Genomic DNA, 24,204 nt, shown 5'->3' on the forward strand with positions numbered 1-24,204 from the left:
TCCTAAGCCAAGCCATCTAATCCTACAGCCTCAATGCTTTCAAAGCCTTTCTCTTACTTTCTAAGTAAACGTATATAAAAATATACATATGCCTACTACTTTGTAAGTATGTATATAAATATATTGTTTTCCTTCCCACAGTTACAAATTGCATTTAGACATGGGTTTGGTTTGAGTTTTTTTGGTATCTATGCAGGCTTCTCAGTGAATGTGAGCTCACAATATAAAAATTTAACTTTTTTCTTGTTTTTTAAAAGCCAACATCAAAACATGGTTCATAAATCTGTACCTATATACTGGGTAAGGCAAATCCTGTTCCTCAATCACGCAGAATGACACAAATGCCACTGCCACATCCACTTTGGCCTCCACTGCTCCCACTCAGCACCTCTCCATCACCTTCCTGGTGCACATCAAACCTTCACCTGGCATTCAGGTCCAAAATGTGCCAGAGGGTTTTCACCACGTGCTGGGGCTGCATGGCAGGATACTCCTGCAGCCTGGAGCCCAGCACTTGGTGGAGGCTCTTTGCAAACCTGGTGACCACAGCCCAGACATTGCCATATCGAACAGGCAGGGCTCTGTTTCCCAGGAGGAACCAGAGCACAGACAGGGAGTAGCACTTGATGGCTTGGGGTTTCTGTGGGTAAAGAGATGCACTGCCAGGCAAGAGAGACAGGCTTCTTAACAACCTTAACGCAAACAAGAATCTACTTTTATCTTTGGTGCTTGGAAGCCTATTCTGGCTAGTATCAGCAAGCACACAGAGCCTGATAAACCAGAAACAGGCAACAGTGGCTGAGCATCCACTGGACATAACAACCAACCTCTGAGGATCTCCATTTGTCCAAATAAGAGGCATTGATTCCATGACAGACTTAGCAAAGTGAATCATACACATTTTGTAAATCATTTCACTATCCATTTCTGTATTACTAAGACAAAACTGTCAAATCACTATTTATTTCTATTAGGAAGTTGTCTAAACCAGCTGTTGGAGCTTTTGAAATGCAGTATAGAGAAGTCACTGAAAGATTCCTAATAAAAGGGGTGATTGCTTTTTTGTGACCTTTGATGAGAAATGCCCAAGGTCTAATCTTGCAGTTCCCTTTGCTCAATAGCATGTAAGAAATGGCAGTATTAAATTACCCCTCAAAACTCCAGCCCACAAAACGTGTGCTGCTTGACCATGGAAACATTAGTGATTAAGTCAGGTCTTTGGCAGAATGGTCTCTTTTGAGCTTTTTTCCCCTCACACTTGGTGGCTCCTAATGAACAGCTGTTTGAAACTTCAGGATGCCTTAGATAATTCCCCAGACTCCATTGCCATGGCATTTGAGCATCTCTCAATTTTTATGGCATTTACCTTCACAATGTTCCCTGAAACAGGGGAATAGAGATAGAAAAGTCTTATATTGGCTGAAATGTAACCAAAAACCATGTGCTCCCTCTCATTCTCTCTGAGAATGTTGCTCTTAGCTCGTTTCCTGAGCTGAACTATACTAAATACAAACAAAAAGCTACTACAATAGACTCCTTGCATCACAGATTTTGCTGAGATCAAAAGCTGAAATGGTCTGGAGATGGAGTTCTTATTTTCTATTCAGTGGAAATGTTATACAGTAAATATTTCCTATTCTGTAATGGAAGGACCTTCATTTTCTCTATCCTGTTAATCTAGCATCAGTCATCAACATTTAAACAGCTCCTGAAAGTACCTAAGACCAATTCTGGTAAGCAGAAAAAGGGTTATGGTACCTATTGTAAAATTTGAGTTCATTTGAGTTTAAATGCTATTAAACACAGCACTCACCACGGAGCTTCCAAAGAGAAAGAGCTGTCGATTGCCACAAAAATCCCTAAAATAACATCTGCTCTCTCTCGAGTAGCCCCAATTTATGTTCAAATGCTTTATATGAAAAGGATATAAAAACTGTAAAACTCAATTCTATGTTTATGGGGATTTACTTTATTGAAATTTTTTTAAAGGTCCTTTTACATTTGTTATGGCTAAAAATACTTGTCTGAGAGTCATAATGAAGAAGAAAAATTTATGAAACCTTGGATTAAAAGATGCTGGCATAATTAGCAGTGGATTTACCCTAATTAAAGCAAAGCTATGAATAGTCTCTGTAGTATATATTCTTTTTTTCTAATCCTTGGCTACCACTGACATTGTAAGCTACTGTTATAAAGCAATTATCAGCTGCATTTGCAGCATGTTGGACATCACATATATGAAAATAGACTCTTTGCACAACCTGAAGTGTTCAGAGTCCAATGTCATTAGTGCAACACAGGCAGGGAGCTTCAGTGGCCCCACTTCGGCCCCACAGCCTGCAAATCCTGCCTTGCACAGAATCCTTGCCTATAATATGGGTGTTGATTTTTCACCTACACAATCACCCCCACGCTCTGTGGGGTTCTGCCCCAATGGGAAAATGAGAACCATGGGAAAGTAAGAATCCTGCAATGACAAAACAATCAGATTCTCACAATACCAATTGCCACTTATTTTGTCTAAAGGATAACCCTTTGCTTTAGAAAAGGCACCTCTTACAGACCTCCAGGATCTTTACTGTACTGCCCTTCAAAGTGCGGAGCCAGCCAGGGTATTTTTAGCCCGGCTCTTTGTTGCAGGTGAGTCCTGAAATGCCCCAGTGAGAGCTCAGCGCTGGAGCTCGAGCGCCATCTTCATCTCACACACTGCATGCCTCTGCAGCAGCCAGGCAGAGCCCTGCCAAATACACCTAGTAAGTGTACTTTGCAAGAGGGACAAGCTCAGGACCTTCTGGTCTTTATCAGTTACTGCCTTGTCTATTCAAAGCATTCCCTCTTAAATATTCCCTCTGAAGACTTCCTGATGTAGAAGTGGAGATTAGCTGAAGTGGCAGTACCTGAGAGATATTCTGTGACATCCAGCGGAGCATGGTTGCTGAGGTTACACACTCGCTGGGCAAGTGTCCGGAGCAGCAATGTGTTATCTGAAAGAGAAACATTTATCTATGCTCAGCCTTCTGAGGTTATCAGGAAAAAAAGGGGAAGGGGCTGGGGGAGAAAGGGCAGAGGGAACTGCATTTTGTGAATCAATTTCTGCCAGACCTTTTCTTCTTCCCTTCAAGATTTCTTGAAAGGATTTTAAATTCAAAAAGAAAACCCCTCATTTCACGTGTAAATCCAAAAGTGACTGCGGGACAAGGAGCTGTGTTAAACATTTCACACCAGGGCCCTCAACATTAAAATCACATGTAAGCAGTGAAAAGATCTTGTGTCCCAGAGCTTTGCAGAAGTGAACTTCGCCCTCCCCTAAGGAAAAGGGTGAGAAACCTCAAAAGTCCACATATTTATTCACACTTTAAGGATAAGCTGCTGCTAAATCTTTACATTGGCAATTATGGACAAGACTCCATGTTACTCTTATAAAAGACAGAATTACTGCTCACTTCCAACACCATCCACTTCTCGGGGCTCTTAATGGTCTCTGGTTGGTTTGTCAGAAAGACTGGAACACAAACTGATTTCCCAGTACCTGACTGTCACGTGTATTTTAGTTTTTCCTGTGTTGCCTGTTGTTGAGTTGGGTCTTGTTTTAATTTGGGAACTGTTGCCTGGGTTGGTCTGCAAGCCTCCAGTCTTAGTGCTTTGATAAACCAAGCAAAGCTTCTCTTGGAGGCAGAATGTGCGTGGGATGCGCTATGATACCTCTCACAGTGTCACCAGGAGTGGCATCAATAAAGCAGGCAACCTACTTCTTTGTGAACCACTACAGAGACAAATCCCAAGCTAGTTTTAAGTAGTACTATGCTAACAAGTGCTCCTTTTTGTATGAGATAAAAGGAAGTCCCTAATGATCCTCTTGCAAGCATGCAATAAAGAACTGATCCTACTATCCTCATTAAGCTTCTGCTTTAGTAATGATGCTATTCTCATTCACCTTTTTCAACAGACACTTGACTTTTTGCCTCACACTCTTGAAGTATTGGCAGACACTGTTTCACACTTGCTGTTCCTCCCCAGAGAGCTATTTTACAGCTGCTACTTTGAAAACAAAACCCACTCTGAGATCTGGGTATCTTGAAGGAGCACAAAATATCAATGAATCGTTAGTATTGGTATCTATGCAGATTTTCAGAATGCCTGGGTTTGGGGTGGGTGTTTGTGTGGTTTAAGTGTACAGGCACTATCCACCTTTCAATTTCAGGGTTTCAAATGCCCTGTGCATTTTGGAAGAATAAACCTTGAGTCAGTAACATATTTAGACAGCCATTACTTTAACTGCCTCAAGAGACCTAACGACAGAGCAGATTTTAATGGCTGTTAGAGGGAAGCAAGGTGGCAAACAGTTCAACTCTTATTAACTCAGCTTTAATTCTCTGTACTACATATTAGCTAAACCAGCTGGCCACAGGATGAACAGTCCAGCATTTGCCATATGAGTAGAAGAATCTGCTTCTCCATGTTCTCATTTTCACTGTGGTCTCGTCTTTGCTACATGAACACCTACAGGGGCAATTCCCCTTCCCCTCTTGCAGAGGGCTGATTCCTCTGGGAGCTACTGGCACTGCTGGCCTGACTCCCCAGCCTGGCATCAGGCACTGGACAGCTGAAGGGCATTTCTTTCATGGCAGAGGACAGGGTAAGACAAATGTCAGAGTACGCCAAGATCTATGTCTTGGTCCAGTTGCAGTCCGGCTTGATTTGCTGATTTGCCCCTGTCTACAAGCAGTTCCCTCCAGTGGAATTAGGGTCTCAGGTCACAGCTGTGTGTGGCCTTCAGCTGGGACATAGAATCACAGAATCATAGAATAGTTAGGGTTGGAAAGGACCTTAAGATCATCTGGTTCCAACCCCCCTGCCATGGGCAGGGACACCTCACATCCAAGCCGATGTCAAGGTTAAGCTAAATAAATGAATCAGGCATTATTTGAAAGCAACTTAGTCTGTAGGAAGAATTTTGGCCTCAAGGATGGGGTTTGTTTTGCTTTGGCTTTTTCGGGGGGGGGGGGGGGGGGAGGGGTTTTTGTTCATTTTTACATTGAGTGAGCAAGACTTTTCTAACCAGCTTGCAGTTTTGCATGATCATTAAAGGTGACATATGAGGAAGTCTTGCATAAAATTTGGAATATGAGGCTTGTCAATACAGAATCTCAGAGCAATGGCTGGGCTCTTAGCTATTAAACCCAGTGGAGCAATGGGGCAAGACACTTCGTTCACTTACTCTAAACTGAGAGTGTTGCACAATCCTCCAGAGGTTGGGAGGGGCTTGTCATTTGCCATTTGATTTTGAATTGTAAAGGCAGACAATTGTAAATCATATGGGAAGGTTTCATTCATGCATTTTGCAGTAGAGCCTTCCTTCCCCCACTAAAGTGCTAGGAGTTGAATTTTGCAATATTTATGGTTATGAGTTGTCTGTCTGAATTTTTGCAAACATCAAAAAAAAACTAAGCAGAACCATAAAAAATATATCCCACCTTGTTTGCTTGGTCCTGTCTCTGGGTAAAGTCAGTGTGATGAAACACAGATGTGCCTGGCTCCTGTTCTGGCATCTGCCACCATGGAAAATTTACAGTGATCTCTCAGCATTGGTGAGAGGGGAATGACAGAAAGCTCCATAGAAAACCCTGAAGGGATCTGCTTAGCACATCCTCTGTTAGCAGGATTCTGTAACTTTTCCCTAACCTTCTCCCAGGCACAACAGAAAACAGGTAAGGGCAAAGAGCAGTACAGCTCTCATACCCTTCTCCCCACTTAACGATCAGGAGAGGGTCAGTAAATTTACTGAGTTCTCAAAGCAGCTGATGTGGAGAAAGTTGTTGATTCCCCTTTAAGACCTGTCTCTTCAACACTAAATTTTCCTGGTATATTCCCCCAGTGCTGCATTTTCACAGCTGATATAAATCTGTGTGGCAAGGGAATTTACAGCAGACCTTGGCTATGTTGTTATTGGCTATAGAAATCTTGCCCCATGCAGAACAACATGTGGAACAAGCCATCATTTACAGCTGGATTTATACCCATTTATGCTACAGAAATGAACTTGGCAAATCATAAATTCCCTTTTTAAAAAAAAAAAGAGGACAAATAAGAAAGGTGGAAAATAGACAGAATCAGCTAATACCTATAATGTAGAGCCCTCCAGGAAGCTGTTCTGAAGAAGCTCCGATGGGCCAGAATCCCTTACCATCAACAGCAAAGTAATTCATTTGTGAAGTCAAATTGGACCCAAACAAATTCCAAAAATCCCTTTGTCCCTGAATTCTAGCAAAGTTGTACTCCAAGATTTATTGTTCAGCTCCTTTTGTACCACAGCATGTAAGCAGCACCAAGCCAAAGGCTCCTCAGGCTTTGAGGAAATGCAGGTAAACATCAAAGCCTACCTGGGAACTGGTGCATAAGGACTTCACCAAACCACAGCTTCTGGTTAACCAGCTCACCAGCTACAGTCCACAGCAATTCAGGTCCTTGGATCTACAGCAAAAATGACACAAGTGATTTTCAAACTTGCCATAGAACGCAGACACTTTATGAGGAGCTTGCTTTTCTGTGGTAGACTTTAACTGGTTGCAGATGGATCATCCAGGGGATCCAGCTTCTAGAATAAGTGGGTAAGAATAACTTAAGAGTCACAGAGAACCATGCTTGTTACAGACGTGGATCTGGTTTTCAATTGTGTCCCCTGGCTTCAACCAACCCTACCAGGCCCTTTTTCACCTAGAGAGCCACCCAGTTATCTGTCCTTGTACTCTTTGTTGTGAATCATTCATATCAACCATAAAACTGAGGTGAGAGAACACAAACCTTAATATAATCCCATTCTGCTTTATGCCCATCCTTTTATTTCTGCTTTTCTGACTCTCTTATTTTCAGATAACTGCCTCCAAATTAAGGCAAAGTGAAACCTGTCGTGGGTAAGGGGAAGCAAGGACCTAACTTCAGGACAGTATCTCCATATGCTTTTAAGAAACACACCACCCACACGCTAGTTCCTAGACCAGATCAAAAGGGAGTAAATCCAAATGCACTGATCAAAAAGTAGCTGTTAAAAGCTGTTTTCATGAAATGTAAAGACATCAACATGGACTTCTGTGGTATTACTCATGAAGGAACCTGCCACTATATTTGCCAGTCCACAGCATGCTAACACATAGCTTTTAAACAGCTATAACGGGTGGGCTGGAGGTGCACTGTGCAGGGCAGGTGCCTCCAGTCAAAATGAGCCTGAGGATCCCTGAGAAGTTCAGTATGACCTGCTAGACAGCAGAAGACCTGCTGCGCAAACTGGAGTGGGCCACATGGTTCAGGACACAGGTCAGATCAGGACCTCACCCTCTCCATAGTGCAGGTACATATTATACATCAACAGGCATACCTGTGACTGACTCCATGCTCAAGCATCCAGAAAAGGAGAAAATTATGATCTCCTCACCTCTGTCTCCTTACCTATCTCAAAGAAGGGAGCCAAGGCATTTCTAAAACCGAATACGCGGAGACCGCCAGGCTGACTATGGAACAAGCATTGCAGCCTTCATCTATATTTCATAACACTCTTATTAAATTCAAGGTCTCAATATTTGAATTCAAAACAACAATTTCATTTGGGCATTACAGAGCTGAACGACTACCTAAAATTGCAAAATAAGAAACCAAGTTCAAAACTTTTCATATTGAGGTCAGAAAGGGCCAGGCAACTCTGCTGAGGGAGCTGCCCCTGCCATAGCATGGGACAAAGCCCAGCGAGAGGAAAGAGCCTTCACCACCCTTCTGACCATGAGGAAAAAGCACATTTCTCTCATCTTGTTTTAGTGAATGCACAATTAGCAGCATGCACATTTGGAAGTCCAATTCAATAAAAATGAAACACATAGTTTCCTATAAAGAAGGGATGAAAACAGTCATGACATGTGCTATTAACTTCCCTATGCTTTTCTGGCAGGAAATTAAAATAATCCCTGTAACCTCTTCTCTTTTGAATTTAAAATCACACATACAATCCAGGTGATAAGCAGCACCCATTCAGCTGCACACCTCCACATGATACAACAGACTGGGACAGACAGAATGCAGGCAGTACTTCCTAAACCTCTCCCAGCAGATGGGTATTTTCACAGACAACAACAGCTATCAACAGATTCAGTGTTCACTCCACTCTGAGACGCAGAAGCCACGGCTGAGGAGAGGTCATGCCAGAGGTCAGCCTTACCTAGCTGAGCAATGAAGGCTTCCAGCGCTTAAGTCCTTGGGTTCTTTGAGTTCAGGTTCTCTCTCACTGCTTCTACCAGAGACACCAGCACTGGGTGTAAGGCATCTCTGAGCTGGGAGGTCATCCAAGCCAGCGCCTCCAGCGCCTGCTGCTTCACTTTCTCATTGCAGTCCTGAATCCTCAGGACAAAAGCACCAACAATCTGTTAAGAAAACAAACAACACGAGAGCTGGATGAAAATGTCTTTGTTTCAAGAAGGGATGTGAGAACAAGTACCCAGCAATGTAAAAGATGAGTGGAATCCTTTCGGTCTGCTCAGGGCTTGCCAGCACAATTTCACTCCTTTCCTGTACTCGCTGTAGTGGTTGCACAGCCCCATGCTGCTTAAAAAGATTTCTGTATTTTATGAAGGGTTTTGGTTGGGGACAGGATAGATCATGTGCTGATTCTCTTTACCTACTATAAATCTTTCAATTAATCCAATCTTAATAATGCAAAGTAGTATTTTTGATATAGAGGTATGAAATCGTGATGCCTCTTTTTTCATAGACAAGTCTCGAGTACTGAGGGTAGTTCTGATTTTGCCAGAACTGGGACTGGAGGACATCCAAGTGTTGTTTGATCTCAGAACCTGCATCTGGAGAAGTGCAGGGCTCTGTTGACCTCTCCAGCACCCAGACCATTTGCCTAGCTAACAGGCAGACTTCTGAAGTTCACTGTGCTGTGCAGTACTCATTAGAGCAGGTCCCCTTGACAGCCATGTTAACAGGCACCATCTTCTGGCAAAGCGAAAAAAAGCAGCTGCTGTCAGGAGAAGGAAGAGAAGATGTGTCTCTAACCAACTTCCTCCTCTTTCCAAAGATAACAGAGGATCCCCAAAGAGGGTGAGAATAGTTTTTCTCAAGCAGGAAAGTGATGAGGATGGAAGCAAACCAGAAGGGTATGGTTTTCCACTGAGGCTGAAATCACAAAGCTTCTTCCAGCTACACAGTGCATGCAGCAGGGCAATATCCCCAGAATACATACAATTCATGTACTGATTATGATTGCCTTGTGCATCTTTTGCATAATAGGCAATTTTCTTGGCACTACTACTTCCTTCTTCTGTTTGCAAAGACTTTATTTCTAATGACACCAGTTCCTTCACTGCCTGCAGATAAATAGGCTGAGGATCAACAGTTCATTCCCAGGAGCAAAATGATTCAGCAGCAGAAGAATGAGATAAAGAAAGATTAGGCAGGTTTAATCTCACAAGAACAATCTCAGTGCTTGCATAAAAGAGACATTTCTCCTGCCAAGCATTTACTTTCTGCCTTATTGTTGCCATAGCATCTTTCAAGTCATGTGAGGGAACAGACTGTTTCAAATACTTCTCAGATTTTTGATGACTCATGAATATACTCAGCATCGTCCATCCATAATGCCTAACACAGGAAGGAAAGAATGGAATACAGACTGTTACTGTCTTTGCTCCCTTGTGAATAAACAAAGGAAAAGTGTTAATAGAATAAGCTGATATTTTAAACCCATTATGTGCAACACCTTAATGAGAAAGTATTTCTTATTCAGCAAAGAGAGAGATTTACCTCCACTTGTCATCACTGCACTGTGCTGCCAGCTGAACACAAGAGGCAAGAAGAGAACCCAGGGCTACAGGAATACACAATTTCACTCTTACATTGTGAGTAAGCTTCTGTGGGATCAAAGAATCCAGTGGGACAAGCAAAAGATCTCTGCTGCTGTGCTGTCAGGGCTTATTTGTGGTGTCTTGCTGCCATTGCACAGTAATTTACCCTCCTTACTTGAGGAAAAACCTGACAGATCACCTCACTCATGCTTCCCATTTATTATCCTGTATTACAGGTATGCAAATGAGCAGCTAGTTGCTTATGTGTTCTTGGCATCTATTCATGGGAATTAACATAGCTAACCAAATCAAAGGGGTTTGTTGGGCTTTTGGTGCAGTTATGCTAATAGGAAACATTGCACAAATAACTAAACAAAATTATTTCACTAATCTGAACTCAGCTATTCTCAATAAGGAATTACTCAGGTCACAGGAATTAAGCAATGGTTCTTTTTACTGGACAATCTCATGTTACCCAGTATAGTCATCTCCCCAGACAACATTACCCACATTGCAAAGTAATGCTCTTAATATTGACTTTACCTTCCTCTCTTTTGTGGTTTTATCATATATGGTCCAACAGTTTTCATATTTTAGGAGCTGAAATGAAGATCATCACCTTATGTCCTGATTACAATCCTCAGCAAGTTTCACCACAGCATGAACAAACACCTCAGTACTGTAATGTGTGCCAGACAGGAGCTTCTGGGCTCCAGTTTGCTTCACTGTGGGCAGTATGTGTTCAGCCACACACTTCTGCACCAGGATGGTGCAGTAAATTGGAAACAAGAGAGCAAACACTCGAGCAGAGGGAAAACAAGGGCCAGAAGCACAGGTCCCATTGTGCTCCCTGTCATTGCTGGGAGAAGGAGGCATGTGTTCTTGCTGCAGTGTTGGACACCTGAGGAAGACTCTGTCCTCAGATAAACACAATGTTGGCATTGTGCAGAGGTGCTATCTGCAAGGAAGAGGAGGAATTCAATCTCCCTGGCCTGGCTGATACTCAATTTCTGTCAAAAAATTAACTCTGAGAAAGAGGGAAATGGAAGACAATTCATGCTGGCTTTTTTAACTGAAGAATTAGTTTCAGTTAACCCATGGCACTTGGCCTGTGAAGGTGTCTATGAAGTGACTCACCACCGCAAGGCTAAGATGCAACATAAATTTCACTGGAAAGCAGAGCTCTAAGGACACAACAGACAAACTCCTTTTGGAAGTCGGAAGGAGCTGTGCCTGATGTGCATGCTGTGCTACACCCAGCAGTTTCTTCCCCAAATGCTCCATGTCCCAGAAATCCAGCAATGAGCCTCCTTATGTCATAAGTTAATGGTATAATGATGATGTATGGTTTTTCCCAGCGTCTCTGTGGTCAACATTACGAAATATCAAAGGGTGCTCACTGCTGGAATTGCCATTATCCCTCTTCCCGCAAAGCCACAAGGCAGCATCACCACCCTTTACAGAGACTTTCACTTCCCCATCATTCACCACATCTAGGCAGTGTTGACAGGCCATGAGAACAGGCTATAGTAGGGAAGAAGCAGATGATGAGGAAGGAAGACAAGCTCATCCAGTCTAGTCGCTGAGTTCCCAACAGCCACAGGAGAAATTACCCTCCCATCATTACCCTTCGGCCTCCCACACAATTTAAGGTGAAGCAGATCACTAAAACAACACACTGGATTCCACTAACCGTGAGAGCAGTCATTGCTCATGCAGGAGTCATGCCCCCCACCATGATCCCCAGACACTGGTTGCCTGCTTTCTGAATTGACATGCTGCAGTACCTCATCCTCTGGAGCAATTCCTGAGCAATCGCATCCACAAAAGGGTCCATGTGCTTCTTCATGGTCCTGAAGAGCTCTTCAAGAGTGTTGATAGCAAGCACAGAAGCCTTCCAGTGGAGGTTGTTCACCTGTGGAAGTCATGAGGGGAGATGCAAGAATCACCTTGTAAAGAAAATCAGTTCCCATAATCAAGTGGCACAGGACACAAGAAGACTTCTCACTATGTCCAGGTGCAACATAAAAGCACAGGAAGAGCAGAAGATCATGAACACAGAATCAAACTCTGATACTGACTTCTTCAGTGGCCTCAGGTCCACTTCTACAGTACAATGTCAATGAGACTGAAGGCCTGAAAAATACTGTTTCACCTAAGACAAAGTGTGCTCCTTAGCCCATAGAGTCCCCTGCTTTGATTTTAGGCTCTTTTGTTGAAAGCAAATCAGAAAATTAAGGCAAGTCTACACTTACCCTATAAAGGCACAATTCATAATGAAGTTTGAGCACTCAACCAGGAAACAGGAAGCACAAGCTCTCAAGTCTACAGACTAATTTGCAGCAGGGACTCAAGTCCATCTGCAGCTCTGTCTTCTCAGAGGAACCCAGGCTACTGGACACAAGGTATGCAAGGATCTCAGAGATCACATGCAACTACAGCTGCCACCGGTGGGGTTTTACAGCATTCAGAGCTGCACTGGAGTGATCCCTGCTGCCAAAAGCCTCTCCCCCCAAAGCTAAGGAAGAAGCATGTCACAGTCATGTGCTTCATTTGAAAGATACCTTGAAGCAGAGACCAGTGATTCTTTCTGCCAGACGTAGTTGTGCCTGCTAATAAAACTGAATAGCAGAAGTGCTAGAAGTGAAAGAACAATCTGAGACTGCAGTGAAATGAAAGCTGAACGATGTCTGTGCATATGAACTAGTAAAACAAGAAAAGAGATTTTCTCAGAAAATGATATAAAACTCAGATAAGTGAAGCAGAAAGGGCTGCTGCTGCTAACCCTGATCTCAGAGTAGCATAATCCAAGTCCTCCAAACAGAACAGTTTAAAAGGTCCAAGAGAGAATGGACACTTCAACAGAAGGGGCATTCAAGCCTTCAACATCATGAAATACTGTATAGAAGAACTTACTTTCATGGACATGGGCTAAGTCTTACTGTCTTCTGCAAGCAAGGGAAAATGGAATAGATTTGGCAATCGTGTAATAAGAGGCCAAGCAGCTGGTTCAGGCCACAGACAAGTGACAATTTGGAAATACAGCCACAGATTTTATTCAGGAGATTTGGTTGAGGCCTTTCTGATGACTGAGAGATGAGAGGGTGAAGCTGTGCGCCACTGCCATGAAAACCCCTCACCCATGGGCTGCACTGCAAAGTTCCACTTTTGCACAGAGACAACAGCTCAATGGAAAGGGCAAATTACCAAAAAGCACACAGAAGATAAAGAGGAGAAGACATCATCAGCAAACACTGGAAACAAAACACCTACAGATAATCCTCCAGGAAGCTGAGGAGGAGGATGAAGTGCGAGGAAGCTGGGAAGCAAAAGCTGCAGTGTTTAATTACAGCTTGGACAGAGACTTGGGCCCTCACAAATCACTTGATTAGCGTCTCAGTTCCCCCTTTTGTACATTGCCTTAGAAGGACAAAAAGCTCAAGGAGAAGAAAGACAGATGTTCTACCTACCAGTAAATAAAGCTGTATGGACAGACAGGTCTTACTGACAGGTCACATAGCTGTTAGAAAAAAGAAGCCTAAAACTCAGAATGAAGGCAGACACTGAGCACACACGCAAATGGACAAGCTCATATGTACTCTACGCCCCATGGATGATGCACATGGAACACAGACGCAATATTCTTACCTCTTTGGTGACTGCCAAGGAAACACCATGAAGTCTCCCAAGAAGGACTTTTGAGTGGCAGATAGCCAGGCATCTGGCACTGAGGAGTACCTTGGTCTTTTCCTTCCTGAAAGGCAATTTCACCAAAACCACTGCTTTTTCTCACCACCAAAGAACTGGGCAGCACCCTCTGCAATTACCAGGGTGTCAGGTCAAAGGGAGGTGCTTCTGAAACAGCACTTAATTAAATCTTGGAACTTGTTGTGACAGGATGCTGTGGCGGAACAAAGCAGACATAAATCAAAAGTCAAAGAGATGGTTGCAGAGTAGATGGCTTCAATTGTTTCCATGAAACAAGACAGTCTTTCTGAAATCCATGGCACTTGAGGTCCCTGTATTGCTGCCTCCTAGAAGCTGGGAGACTGTGCTGTGATTGTTTCTTGCACCCTCCCTGTATCCTGTCCCTGAGATACAGTGCTGTCTGGTTGGTATGAGCTACTGGGACTCACATGCAGGAGGTCTGCTGCTGGTGCTGCTACTGTCAGCACTGGGACCACAGATAAATCCTCACTCAGTCCCACCTGGGCCAGTGACCTGAGACCACCCCATCTATGAACTCATGACCACTTCCATTCTGCTTCTCACTTCAGCTAGCAATTCATCTTTTTCCACAGCTTCCTCTCCTCCATGAACATTTTGCATGCAGCTACATGGAGCAGAAAGCAAAACTAGGCAACAGCATGGGTGGGCTGTGGCTGTAGCACTGCTGTGGACCAAGGTAAAGAAAAGGATGCTCTCCCGTCTTTATAAAATGAGAGCTTTGGAGTGGTTTCACTACTTCCCTGTGCACATTTGGACCCTCAAGGCTCAGGGGCTCAAATAAAAACATTTCTACCTTTCCCTTACACTGAGAAGGAAGCCTGAACAAGGGGCTTTCTTACCAGTCATCACTGCTGAGCCATCTGAGTGAGTCGAGCAGACCCTGCTGTGCGTCAGAGAAGGATCTGGCTTCCTGGTCATCTCCATGCTCTGACTTCTCTCCACATTCTACAGAGTCCGAAGCAGTGGCCAGCAGTGGGGTCGCTGTAAGACAGAGAGAGAGGGTCTGACACCAGCACTGCATACTCCAGGCCAAGGCACTCCAAAGCAGTCTGCAACCCCAGCTCGCAGCCAAGAAAATTACTGGAGTTCAGACTGGCATTGGCCCACAGACTTCCCTGCTGTCTGGCTCGTTGCTTGCCCCAGCACCCAGACATCCCCCAGGTACCCACAGCTGGGCACCCGCTCCTTGTGTAAACCTGAACATGGCACACACACAGCCAGCTCCCCTGTCCATACAGGTGCCAGTCAGCTCACTGGGGGGCAGTGGTGCCCAGCAGGGCTTGCTATCCCAGGAATAAGCTCCCAAGATGTCCACACACCTCCCTGTAGCACCTCCCTGTTTCCCAGAGCACTGGGCACACAGGCACCCAGTGAATTTCTGAGCAAACACCTCCATCTGCCCCCAGTGAGCACCAAGCCCCAACCACCGAGTCCTGCTGGGCTTGGGCAAGTCCCCAAGGGGCAATCACTAGGGAACAGTCATACCTGACCTTCTAAACCCCACAGTGCCCATGTTTCAATTTACTTTAAATATCCTAGACAGCAGACTGCTGATTGCACATGCATTTTAGCGTACTAGTGGGAAAGCAGCAGTTCATGGGTATTACTGTTTTCCAAGCATTATAAATATTGAGTATATTTCAGAGGTACCTGCTGGCTGTATTTCAAAGATGCTGAGAGGACATTTATCTGTCGTCAAATGTACTTGTTTGCAAACTGTGCAAAGCCTAAGCTTTCTCTTGTGGAAAAATGCAATTTTTGGTCTGTATAGTTGTGACAAAAAAGCCTTCCAAATTTGAACTGAGAATATAAATATGTAAATATAGATGCAAATTGTTAGCAAACACACTCTCTTGATGATAAATACACAACACATAAGAAAACTCAGATGACAAAAGCATTTGTAATGGAACCCATTGGTCATCAAAAGCAGCACAGATCAACAATTTCATGCCTTGCATTCAAAAGCTCATTTTCTGAAGTGTACAAGAAAATATCTGACCTGTCTAAAGTTTTTACTGTAAAAGTGTTGCACAGAATCTAGATGAACAGCTATGGACTCTATGGGATATTTATGCTACTGTGCCTGTTCTACAAAGTATTGAGGAACTGTAAAATCCAAACTATTCAGAGGGGGATTGATTTGGTTGTCACTGATGGCACTGTTATGGACAACAGTGACGCTATTCTACACGCATAGAATATTCTGTAGTGAATACAGAGCATCCATGTTCAATGTGAATGGACAGCCACATCAGGCTACTTGTGATCAGTTCTGAAAATCAGAGTAGCATCACGAGAACTTTCAGAGGATCATTCCAAGATTCTTTTTTCTTAACTCCCTCTCCTCAGGATCCTAACATGAGGTAGGGTCCACGCAAAGGAGAGATGAGAATCACTAGGGACTCACCATCTGCTGTACATTTACTGCAGGTAGTGAGCAGCCTGTGAACACCAGGCAACCCTTCTCCTGTACGTCATCTGCTACACACAGACACCCTATTTGGGTGGTGTGACAGAAGAGGCACTGCTTGTTCCCAATTTTCACTGTGTGCCCTGGGATGAGAGGCTTGCAGGTGTGAAGCACTTCAAGGTTTGATCGCATGATTGTACCAAGTCACTAATTCCCGTGCAGAGACAACCCTTGCTGCAATCAATAGGAGAGAAGTTGGCTGGAGGGCCAGACAGCAGCACAGGCAGAGGGCTGACACAGTAAGTGGCTAGCTGATTAGGGGGGTACACATCTGGGGATGGTAAGCACACCACGCCAGACTGTACCAGAGCTCAGCCCTGGAGTAACAGCTGCCTCCTGGCACCACTGTTGCATCTGGGACTGTTGCTATGGGAAAAAACTCAGGCTTACCAGTCAATAAGCAGTTCAGTTCATAGAGGCCAGGATGGGGGAATAATACCATCTGCAAATAAGCAGCCATGAGAGGTAATTTGCTGTTTCATAACATGCACGGCCAGTGATTGCTGCTGCTTTTACTTCCTTGCTTCTGAAGGACTCAATCACTGAAAAGGGAGCCTGCTCATTCCTGCCCTTAGCCTTTACCCTTCCATTTCTGGTCTTTGAGTTGTCACCACTCTGACGGCAAGGGCTCATGAGATGATCCATCTCCTTGGTCTGGATAGGAAGGAGATGTAACGGGGCCATAGGTTCACGTAATTCTCTGTCAGGCTTCATGCCACCTCCAACATGATGCTGGAGAACAGGTAAGATGGGTTCAAGAGTGTGGAGCCCTGATAAGACACACTTATAGATTATGCATGAGAGCAGTGAGGTACATGTAACCTCTCCAAAATGTGGGGGGGACTGCCATGCTCACTGGCGGCAGAAATTACTTTACTTTTTTGTTCATCAGACTCAAAAACATGGTGGGATAAAGGTCTCAGCCCCTGGCTTCTTGTGAGCAACTGTGATGGATAGAGAAGAGCAGAGAGACAGAGATTTGCCAAAAAGAATCTAACCTGTTCCTATCCATTCTGATTTTAGTAAATGCCCTTTTCTTCCAAGTTATTTGTTAGTTATTTGGAAGAAGTAACACTGAGCTAAGGGACCTTGCACGTGTGGTTTGAGCTACATGACTTGCACAAAGGAAACCTCAGTTCATTACTCAGCATTCAGTTTAAGCTTGTGCTGTCAGAGAACAGATAGTTCCCATCCTGCATAGGCTGGATCCTTTTTAAGTGTATTCCTCTGTAAATGGAAATATTCACAAGGACATCCTGTCACACAAGGTTTCACTATGTCTCCCCATGCAAAAATAGGCAATGTTCATGAATGTACTTCAGATCTCCAAGGGTTTGGTTCAGAAACTGCTGCAAGGGAAGCTTTTTCTGCTTCAAGTGAAGGAGGAAGGAGTGGGAACATTTCTCATTTCATGCAAAATGCCTCATTTTTCTCTCATCTTAGTGCCATGAAAGAGTGTGCAGGGAGATGAAAGGTATGAGCACGAGGTAGAGGAATGTGTTCTTCTCCTGATGTGCTTTTCCAGGGCACCAAAAGTACCCCTCAGCTCCTACCATTCATAACTCAATGTTGGAGTCATTTTCACTGGATCACCAGAGCACATTCCCCAGTGACTGGGCTCTGGGGAAGCTGTCCAAGCACATCAAGGAATGGAAAAGAGTTACAGGATGGTTTTCAAATGAACTTCCACAGTGCCACCCACGTGGGTCAGCATTCCCATGGTCATCTGGTTAAGGATCTTCTCTTCACCTCTGCTGCCTGATCTTGGCCTTAAGAAAATGGAGAATAATAGAGCATATAAGGAGACAGAAAGAAATGCAGGAGGTAGCATTAAAAGAGGCAAACTTTCTTAGTGTTGTCATTCTGATGGGAGGGGAAATGTAGCCTGTAAACCCAGCAGTATACAGAGCTGACTAACCGCCATTAAACTTTCTGTTGCTGGAGTCACACAGAGCTCATCGAGCTCCAGCTGAAACACAGGAGTCACTCTTCACTTTGGGCCTTAACTGTCCAATTCTGCTCTCTCTCCTTTTGGAGCTCAGTGCCTCTTACTGGTTCATGCATCCTTTCTGAACCAGCAAGAGATGTTAGGCTTGTCTGTATATTTAGGTATGCCAGCTATACAGACACTATCTGTTATGCTCAGATCAGCAATGCACATCTTGTGGGACTAGCGGAATTGTAGAAAGTGCTATATCATACAGGGTATATGAACGTAAAAGAAATTTATGCTAAGCCCTTCATAGAAAACCAAAAATGTGACACTTTTCAACTTCAGTCCCTGCAGTCCATTCCCTTACTTTTTTGGTTGCTTTCACTTTGAAACTCTAGAGATTTCACCTTCAGAGACAGACTTCAGCCATCAGACAGGGCTTGGGCTTCCTGAAATGTATTAGCCTATTTCTTATAACCTAAAATGAGAGGAAAGGGGGGATTTTGCAGGACATACCCTAGGATAAGAGATCAGGATGGTAAACCAGCAACAAAATTCCTGTAAGCATCAGTGAGTGCAGAAGGATGCTAATATGAACTGGTTTTGAAAATCCACTCACAGGTGCCTCCAAAGCTCTACAAACAGAATGACTTGTCATGTGGAAGCCCAGTGCAGCCAGAAGGATCAGTCACTTTCACAGTTCATTTAAATTGCTAGAAAAGGAAAAACACACCTGTACTTGATATAAGAAGCAAAGGCAGGTCCCTGTTAATGTTTTCTGTAAGCTTAAAACAACTATGATGACTGTACAAGGACTTTAGGTACCCTACTATCAATCAAACTTAGAATCAGATAAAACTGCATCCTCAAGCAAATTTCAATAGCAATTATTCCTATTGCAGCAAGGCTCTGTACTGCTCCACCCCCCTCCCCTCCCAAGAGACTTAGTTCTGCTCAAAAGCTGTCACAGTGTTCACCTGGAATAAAGCAACAGATTTCAGAAAGGCTGGAGTTACCTGAGACAGTTAACCTACTTCTGGCTTTCACCCTTTTTGTTCATTTAGATAAATTCACATGGACATCTTATGGTCAAGGAATGAAAGTACTTCAAGGGGTTTTATAGCCTAATTCCCTTTTCTTTCACTGAAAGGCAGGCATACAAACATAGATCTACTTACCTGTGTTACATTAAAACAAAGAATGGAGGACATGGACTCCTCCAACAGGTCCATGTCCTTCTGGTGTTAGGGACCCTAGAGCTGAATACAGTTACTACAGGTTGAGTCTCACAAGAGCAAAGTAAAGAGGAAGCATCACCTCCTTTTACTTAGAACTTAAGTTCTAGTTGGGCTTTGCCTCTTCAAATTATCTCCCTGAAATACTTCACAATATCCTTGTAGTCCTCCTGATTTGCTGGCCCCTTCTTCCAGAGGTCATGAACTCACCTTTATTTCCTGAGTTCCAGCCAAAGCTTTCTGTGGGATTCGTTGTGAGTGGGACAAGGCACTAAAAGAGGGAATAAGGTATATTTTCTTTGGTCTCATTGTATAGAATGAATATGATCAGATATGATGTGGACTTGCTCAAGCAAGTCCAGAGGAGTCCACAAAGATGCTCTGAGGGCTGGGGCAGCTCTGCTCTGGAGACAGGCTGAGAGAGCTGGGCTTGTTCAGCCTGGAGAAGAGAAGGCTCTGGAGAGACCTTAGAGTAGCTCCAGTGCCTAAAGGGGCTACAAGAAACCTGGAGAGGGGCTTTGGACAAGGGCCTGTAGGGACAGGACAAGGGGGAATGGCTTTAACCTGACAGAGGGGAGATTGAGATGAGACATTAAGAAAAAGTTCTTCCTTGTGAGGGTGCTGAGGAACTGGCACAGGGTGCCCAGAGAAGCTGTGGCTGCGCCATCCCTGGCAGTGTTCAAGGCCAGGTTGGATGGGGCTTGGAGCAACCTGGTCTAGTGGAAGGTGTTCCTGCCCATGGGCTGGATCTAGATGAACTTAAAGGTGCCCTCCAAACCAAACCATTCTATGATTCTATGATTCTATGATTTTATGATCTAAGAAATATGCCAGTGGTGATTTTGGCTGGTTAAGGTCACCTCCTAAATGAAGCCAAGCATGCCCATTGCTTAAGGCATTAAAAATAAACAAGAGAAAACAGTAAGTACCAGAAATCATAGAATCATAGAATAGTTAGGATTGGAAAGGACCTCAATGAGTGTATCCTATAGCTAGGACAGAATACTGCCTGTGCCACTGCCTTACCCTGTAACACAAAGCTCTCCAAAGGCTTAATTTCCTAAACTGAGAGCATAGTTCCTAATTCAGGCAAGCTACATGATATGGAAAAACCCTAAATTGTAGCTACCTTTCTCTCTTGCACCGGCATCACTGTCATTGGATGATAATGGCAGAGCAATTTGCCTGCAGCCTTGGGGCAGTGCTGGATATGCAGGATTCATCTTCTGCCATTACTGATAGAAGCAATGAAAACAAACTTGTGCCATTCTCTGTACAGACAGCAGTGGCAGTGGTTCATAGCTGAGTGGAAAAAAATGTTAGGAAATGGCTTTTTGAAGAGGAACAAATGGAACACATGTATTTGAATAGCTCCAGGCCCTGATGATTACTGTACTCCTTGTCATCCTTCCTTCCAGGTTAATCAAAAGGAAATGCATCCTCTGGGATTTTCAGCTTCCTTGGATCATTAGCATGCAGTAAATGAAAACAGAGATTATTTAATGCTATCACTATTTTCTTTCCCAACTAACAAGCTGTTTTCCTAGTGGCTTCCCAGTACAGCAAATATACAGTATTGTATTCAGTACAGTTGGCCAGAGTGATACTGCTCTGGGACTCAGCACTTAGGTACCAGAGAGGCTGTAGTAAAGTCACTAAAGTTTGCTTCTCCTCCCTTTGCTTGGGAGTAAAATGATTCCACTTGTATCCCACATCCTTTGGAGTGAGGTGTCAATGTTCAACTAGCAAAATACAGCAGTTTAAACAATCAACAAGAGCAGACTTGATTACCATCCTGCAGGTATGAACTGCCAACCCTCAGGAGCCATATAGCAACTTATCTAAAACTCAGCAAGAGTGGATTCAGAAAGCTGTTTTGAGTTCAGCCTTCCTTGATTCTACCTGGAAAACAACAGTGTGAGCTCAGGAAAGGTCAAAGGTGCAGTTTTTGCTTTTCTGGCTCCAGTCAGAGCAAGGTGCATTTGAGCAGGAGCTGAGGAGGTACTTGTCTGTTTGCTCACATAGTACAGCAAATGAAGCCTTGGCAGCCCAAGGTGAACTGAGGTGGAAGCCCTCACTCTTCATCCCGTGGCATGTCCAGGTGGACAGCAGGCTCCCCCTTCAAGATGTATGAACCCAGCAGGCAAACAGTGTCACATACCAGGAATAAACAGGGCTGTATAGCAACCACTTCTCTGAAGGAATCTTGAGCGTGAGATGTAAGGAATATTTCTGGCTGCAGGGCTGGCAGCACCAGTACCTTCAGGCAGGGACACACTCTGAACTGCAATGTGTTCCCAGTCACTCCCTGCCCTTGACAGCTGCATGAGATTCATCCCTAAAGCTTTGCACAATGCACAAGCCAACAGCAAAGTATGTAACTGACAAATGGGAGGGATTTCTACCTCCTCTGCTGCAGGATTTGATGACATCTCTGCATGGTAAATTGCTTAGCTAGGCAATGTGAGGTTGGAGCCCATACAGGCTACACCAGTGTAAATCATACCAGCACTAGAGATATTGCCACATTCAGGCAAGAGGAGGACTAATTCCTTCAGCCTGGATGTATCTAACCTGGCATGGCCACTCAACTAAATGCTGCCAAACTGAAATTCTCCACCACCCTTATTACAAATACTTTATACCTCTTCCCTATGCTGTGGATAATTGTGCAACATGCAATGCAGAGCTGAAATTTAGCTTGGCTACTGCACGTGTTCTGTTATTGCTATGGACACTCAAAAGGTACCTTCAAACACACAAAAAATGCAATATTTTCATTATTTCTGTGCCTAGTTTGGAAATCTATAACAAGGCCACTGCTGCTGTTGTTATAAACAGCAAAAGATTTTGTGCAGATGTGCAAGGGTTCACAAGAGGTTCTTTGTTAACCATAAGGAACAGCAACTCAGCCTGTCTTTACAATGATTTGGATAGAGAGTGTCCACATGTGTGCTGTAAGAGAATAAATTCAGACACTTAGCAGCTAGTCCTGAGTATTTGTATCCAACCTGCAAGCCAATGGGTTAGGTGGGAAGGGGCTCTTTATATATAAAAATGTGCAATAATTCAGCTCCTACCAGGAAGAAGAAAAAAAAACAAAGAAACCAACACAGAAAACCACTACAGGAGTTAGCAATCCTTCAACCAGCAAAGGCAGCACATGTACCCTGTTGTGGTTTGGGGAGGTGACTGTCACCTCACTTGGTAAAAGCAGGAGAAAGACAAAAAGAAACCATCTCCCTGTCACTGCCAAGCCTCCTCACTGGTACTGGTACTGTAGGAGTAAAGGATTCAGCCTTAAGCTGAGTCATCTTCTATAACACAATTCTCTCAGCTTCTCCAAGGCTGAGTTAATCAGGTATGTGAGAAAATAACAGCCCTATATATCAGAGAATGGCAGAAAATGAGCTGACTACAGCTCATGTGTCACCAAATGTGACAAGTCTTGCATGAAACAGAAGCATTCTCCCAAAAGACTTCTATTTTTGCTACATATATGAGGCAGAGGATTGCCCTCAGACTCCAGCAATGCTTTAGACAGAGAAAAGGAAAATTCTGCCTTGGCCATGTTGCAGGCTTCAGGCAAGACTTACTCTGCTTCAGCTCCTGTCTGCAAAGCAAGCATAGCAGAAATTCTGCTTGTTAATCCAGTCTCCCTCCCTGAGCACCTGCTTACACTTTATTTTGTCTCAGTAATACTGAAGCTGATGGGCCAGATTCAACTGAAGAGAAACTTGAAAGCCTACATGCTTACCCTCAAAAGCAGTAAGCAAAAGGTTAATTTCATGCTTTCTAAAAGGAAGAAGAAATTGCAGCCCTAACTGGGGAACAGAGTACCTTCCCTTACTGAGCCTAACTTGTGTGAGACCTACTTCACCTCCAGCAGACCCATGAGGCCAGGCTTTTACACCACCTGCACACCCTGTAATGACCCATAACATTATGGAGGAAGGGAGAGTGTTCATGTGCTCCCATGCATCCTGGAAATGAACCTGGTGACAACTATGGTGCCATTTCTTGAGACAGCCATGGGATAAACCCTGCTACAGGGTCAAACCATCCCTCTCACCGATCCATCCCAAGCACATCCACCAATGTCTGCCCCCCCCCCCCCATCCCTCACAAGTTAACAAAACAAGTTGCCTTGAAATCCCTTTTCTCTAGACATGAAGCATGGCCTCACTATTTCAACAAACACATCTCAGACATACCTGGCTAAACCTCCACACACTGCTTTGAAGCCTCATGGCACCACAAGCAGGAGCATATGGTTGAGTAGGGCTTTGCCCCTATCCACAGCAACAACAAAAATCATGCCATCTTACATGCTTATACCCAGAAACCTGCTCTATTCCTCTCAGCATGTTTTCTCTCATGTGGTTCACTTGTTGGGCAGCAGAGCCCTCTATGGCAGCCTCCTAGCTTGCAGGCAGCTTCTTTTTTGTCCACAGGAACTTCCTTTGGATTAGGAGCCCTTGGGCTTTCCCTGTGGCAACCTCATTTGTGCATTGGGCAAGGGTGATGGATACCACGTGGCATCCAAGTCTGTGATGGAGACAGCCCAAGTGAACACACAAGAGTAAATGTTAATTAGAGCTCAGCAGACAGGTTTGGAGCTGGAGAGTTTATGCAGACTTTCTGGTTATGTGACCAACAGCAGCAGAAGCAGATTATTAATTTAGTACTGGAGGTGCCAAGGAAGCTTTGCAAACTGGTAGGAAAGAGCTGTGTTTCAGTAACAACTGTGTTCCAAAGTCTTCTCCACTGATAAAAATTAATGTGAGCTGACACACCAACACAGAGAAAAGGTGGGTATGAAGGTCTATTGTTTTTAAAATGTTCATTTTCATCAATCCTAAATTCAGTGAAAGGAAAAGAGAGGAAAAAGCTGGACAGAAAGCAGGAAGAGTACAGATACTGCTGTATCTGCCTTTCTCCCTCTGCCCCTGCTTTGCCCAGCCCTGGGGAGCATCAAGACCTCCCTGCCTTTTCTTTATTCAA

At 44.1% G+C, this 24,204-nt stretch overlaps 1 protein-coding gene across 1 annotated transcript in view; it reads right to left on the bottom strand.

The window, feature by feature from the left end:
• Nucleotides 1–421: 421 nt before the first annotated feature.
• The window catches only part of TOGARAM2 (TOG array regulator of axonemal microtubules 2), a 35,965-nt gene continuing 12,182 nt past the window's right edge, over nt 422–24,204 (bottom strand). Inside the window, 13 exon segments of the mRNA XM_034060782.1 lie at nt 422–659; nt 1,320–1,380; nt 2,898–2,984; nt 6,381–6,471; nt 8,238–8,405; nt 9,510–9,627; nt 10,450–10,689; nt 11,618–11,745; nt 13,479–13,584; nt 14,399–14,540; nt 16,338–16,398; nt 16,615–16,764; nt 17,735–17,801. Coding sequence (XP_033916673.1) covers nt 422–659; nt 1,320–1,380; nt 2,898–2,984; nt 6,381–6,471; nt 8,238–8,405; nt 9,510–9,627; nt 10,450–10,689; nt 11,618–11,745; nt 13,479–13,584; nt 14,399–14,540; nt 16,338–16,398; nt 16,615–16,764; nt 17,735–17,801 — 1,657 coding nt within the window.

The sequence above is a fragment of the Melopsittacus undulatus genome, chromosome 3, assembly GCF_012275295.1.
Source record: "Melopsittacus undulatus isolate bMelUnd1 chromosome 3, bMelUnd1.mat.Z, whole genome shotgun sequence".
Taxonomy (NCBI): Eukaryota; Metazoa; Chordata; class Aves; order Psittaciformes; family Psittaculidae; genus Melopsittacus; species Melopsittacus undulatus.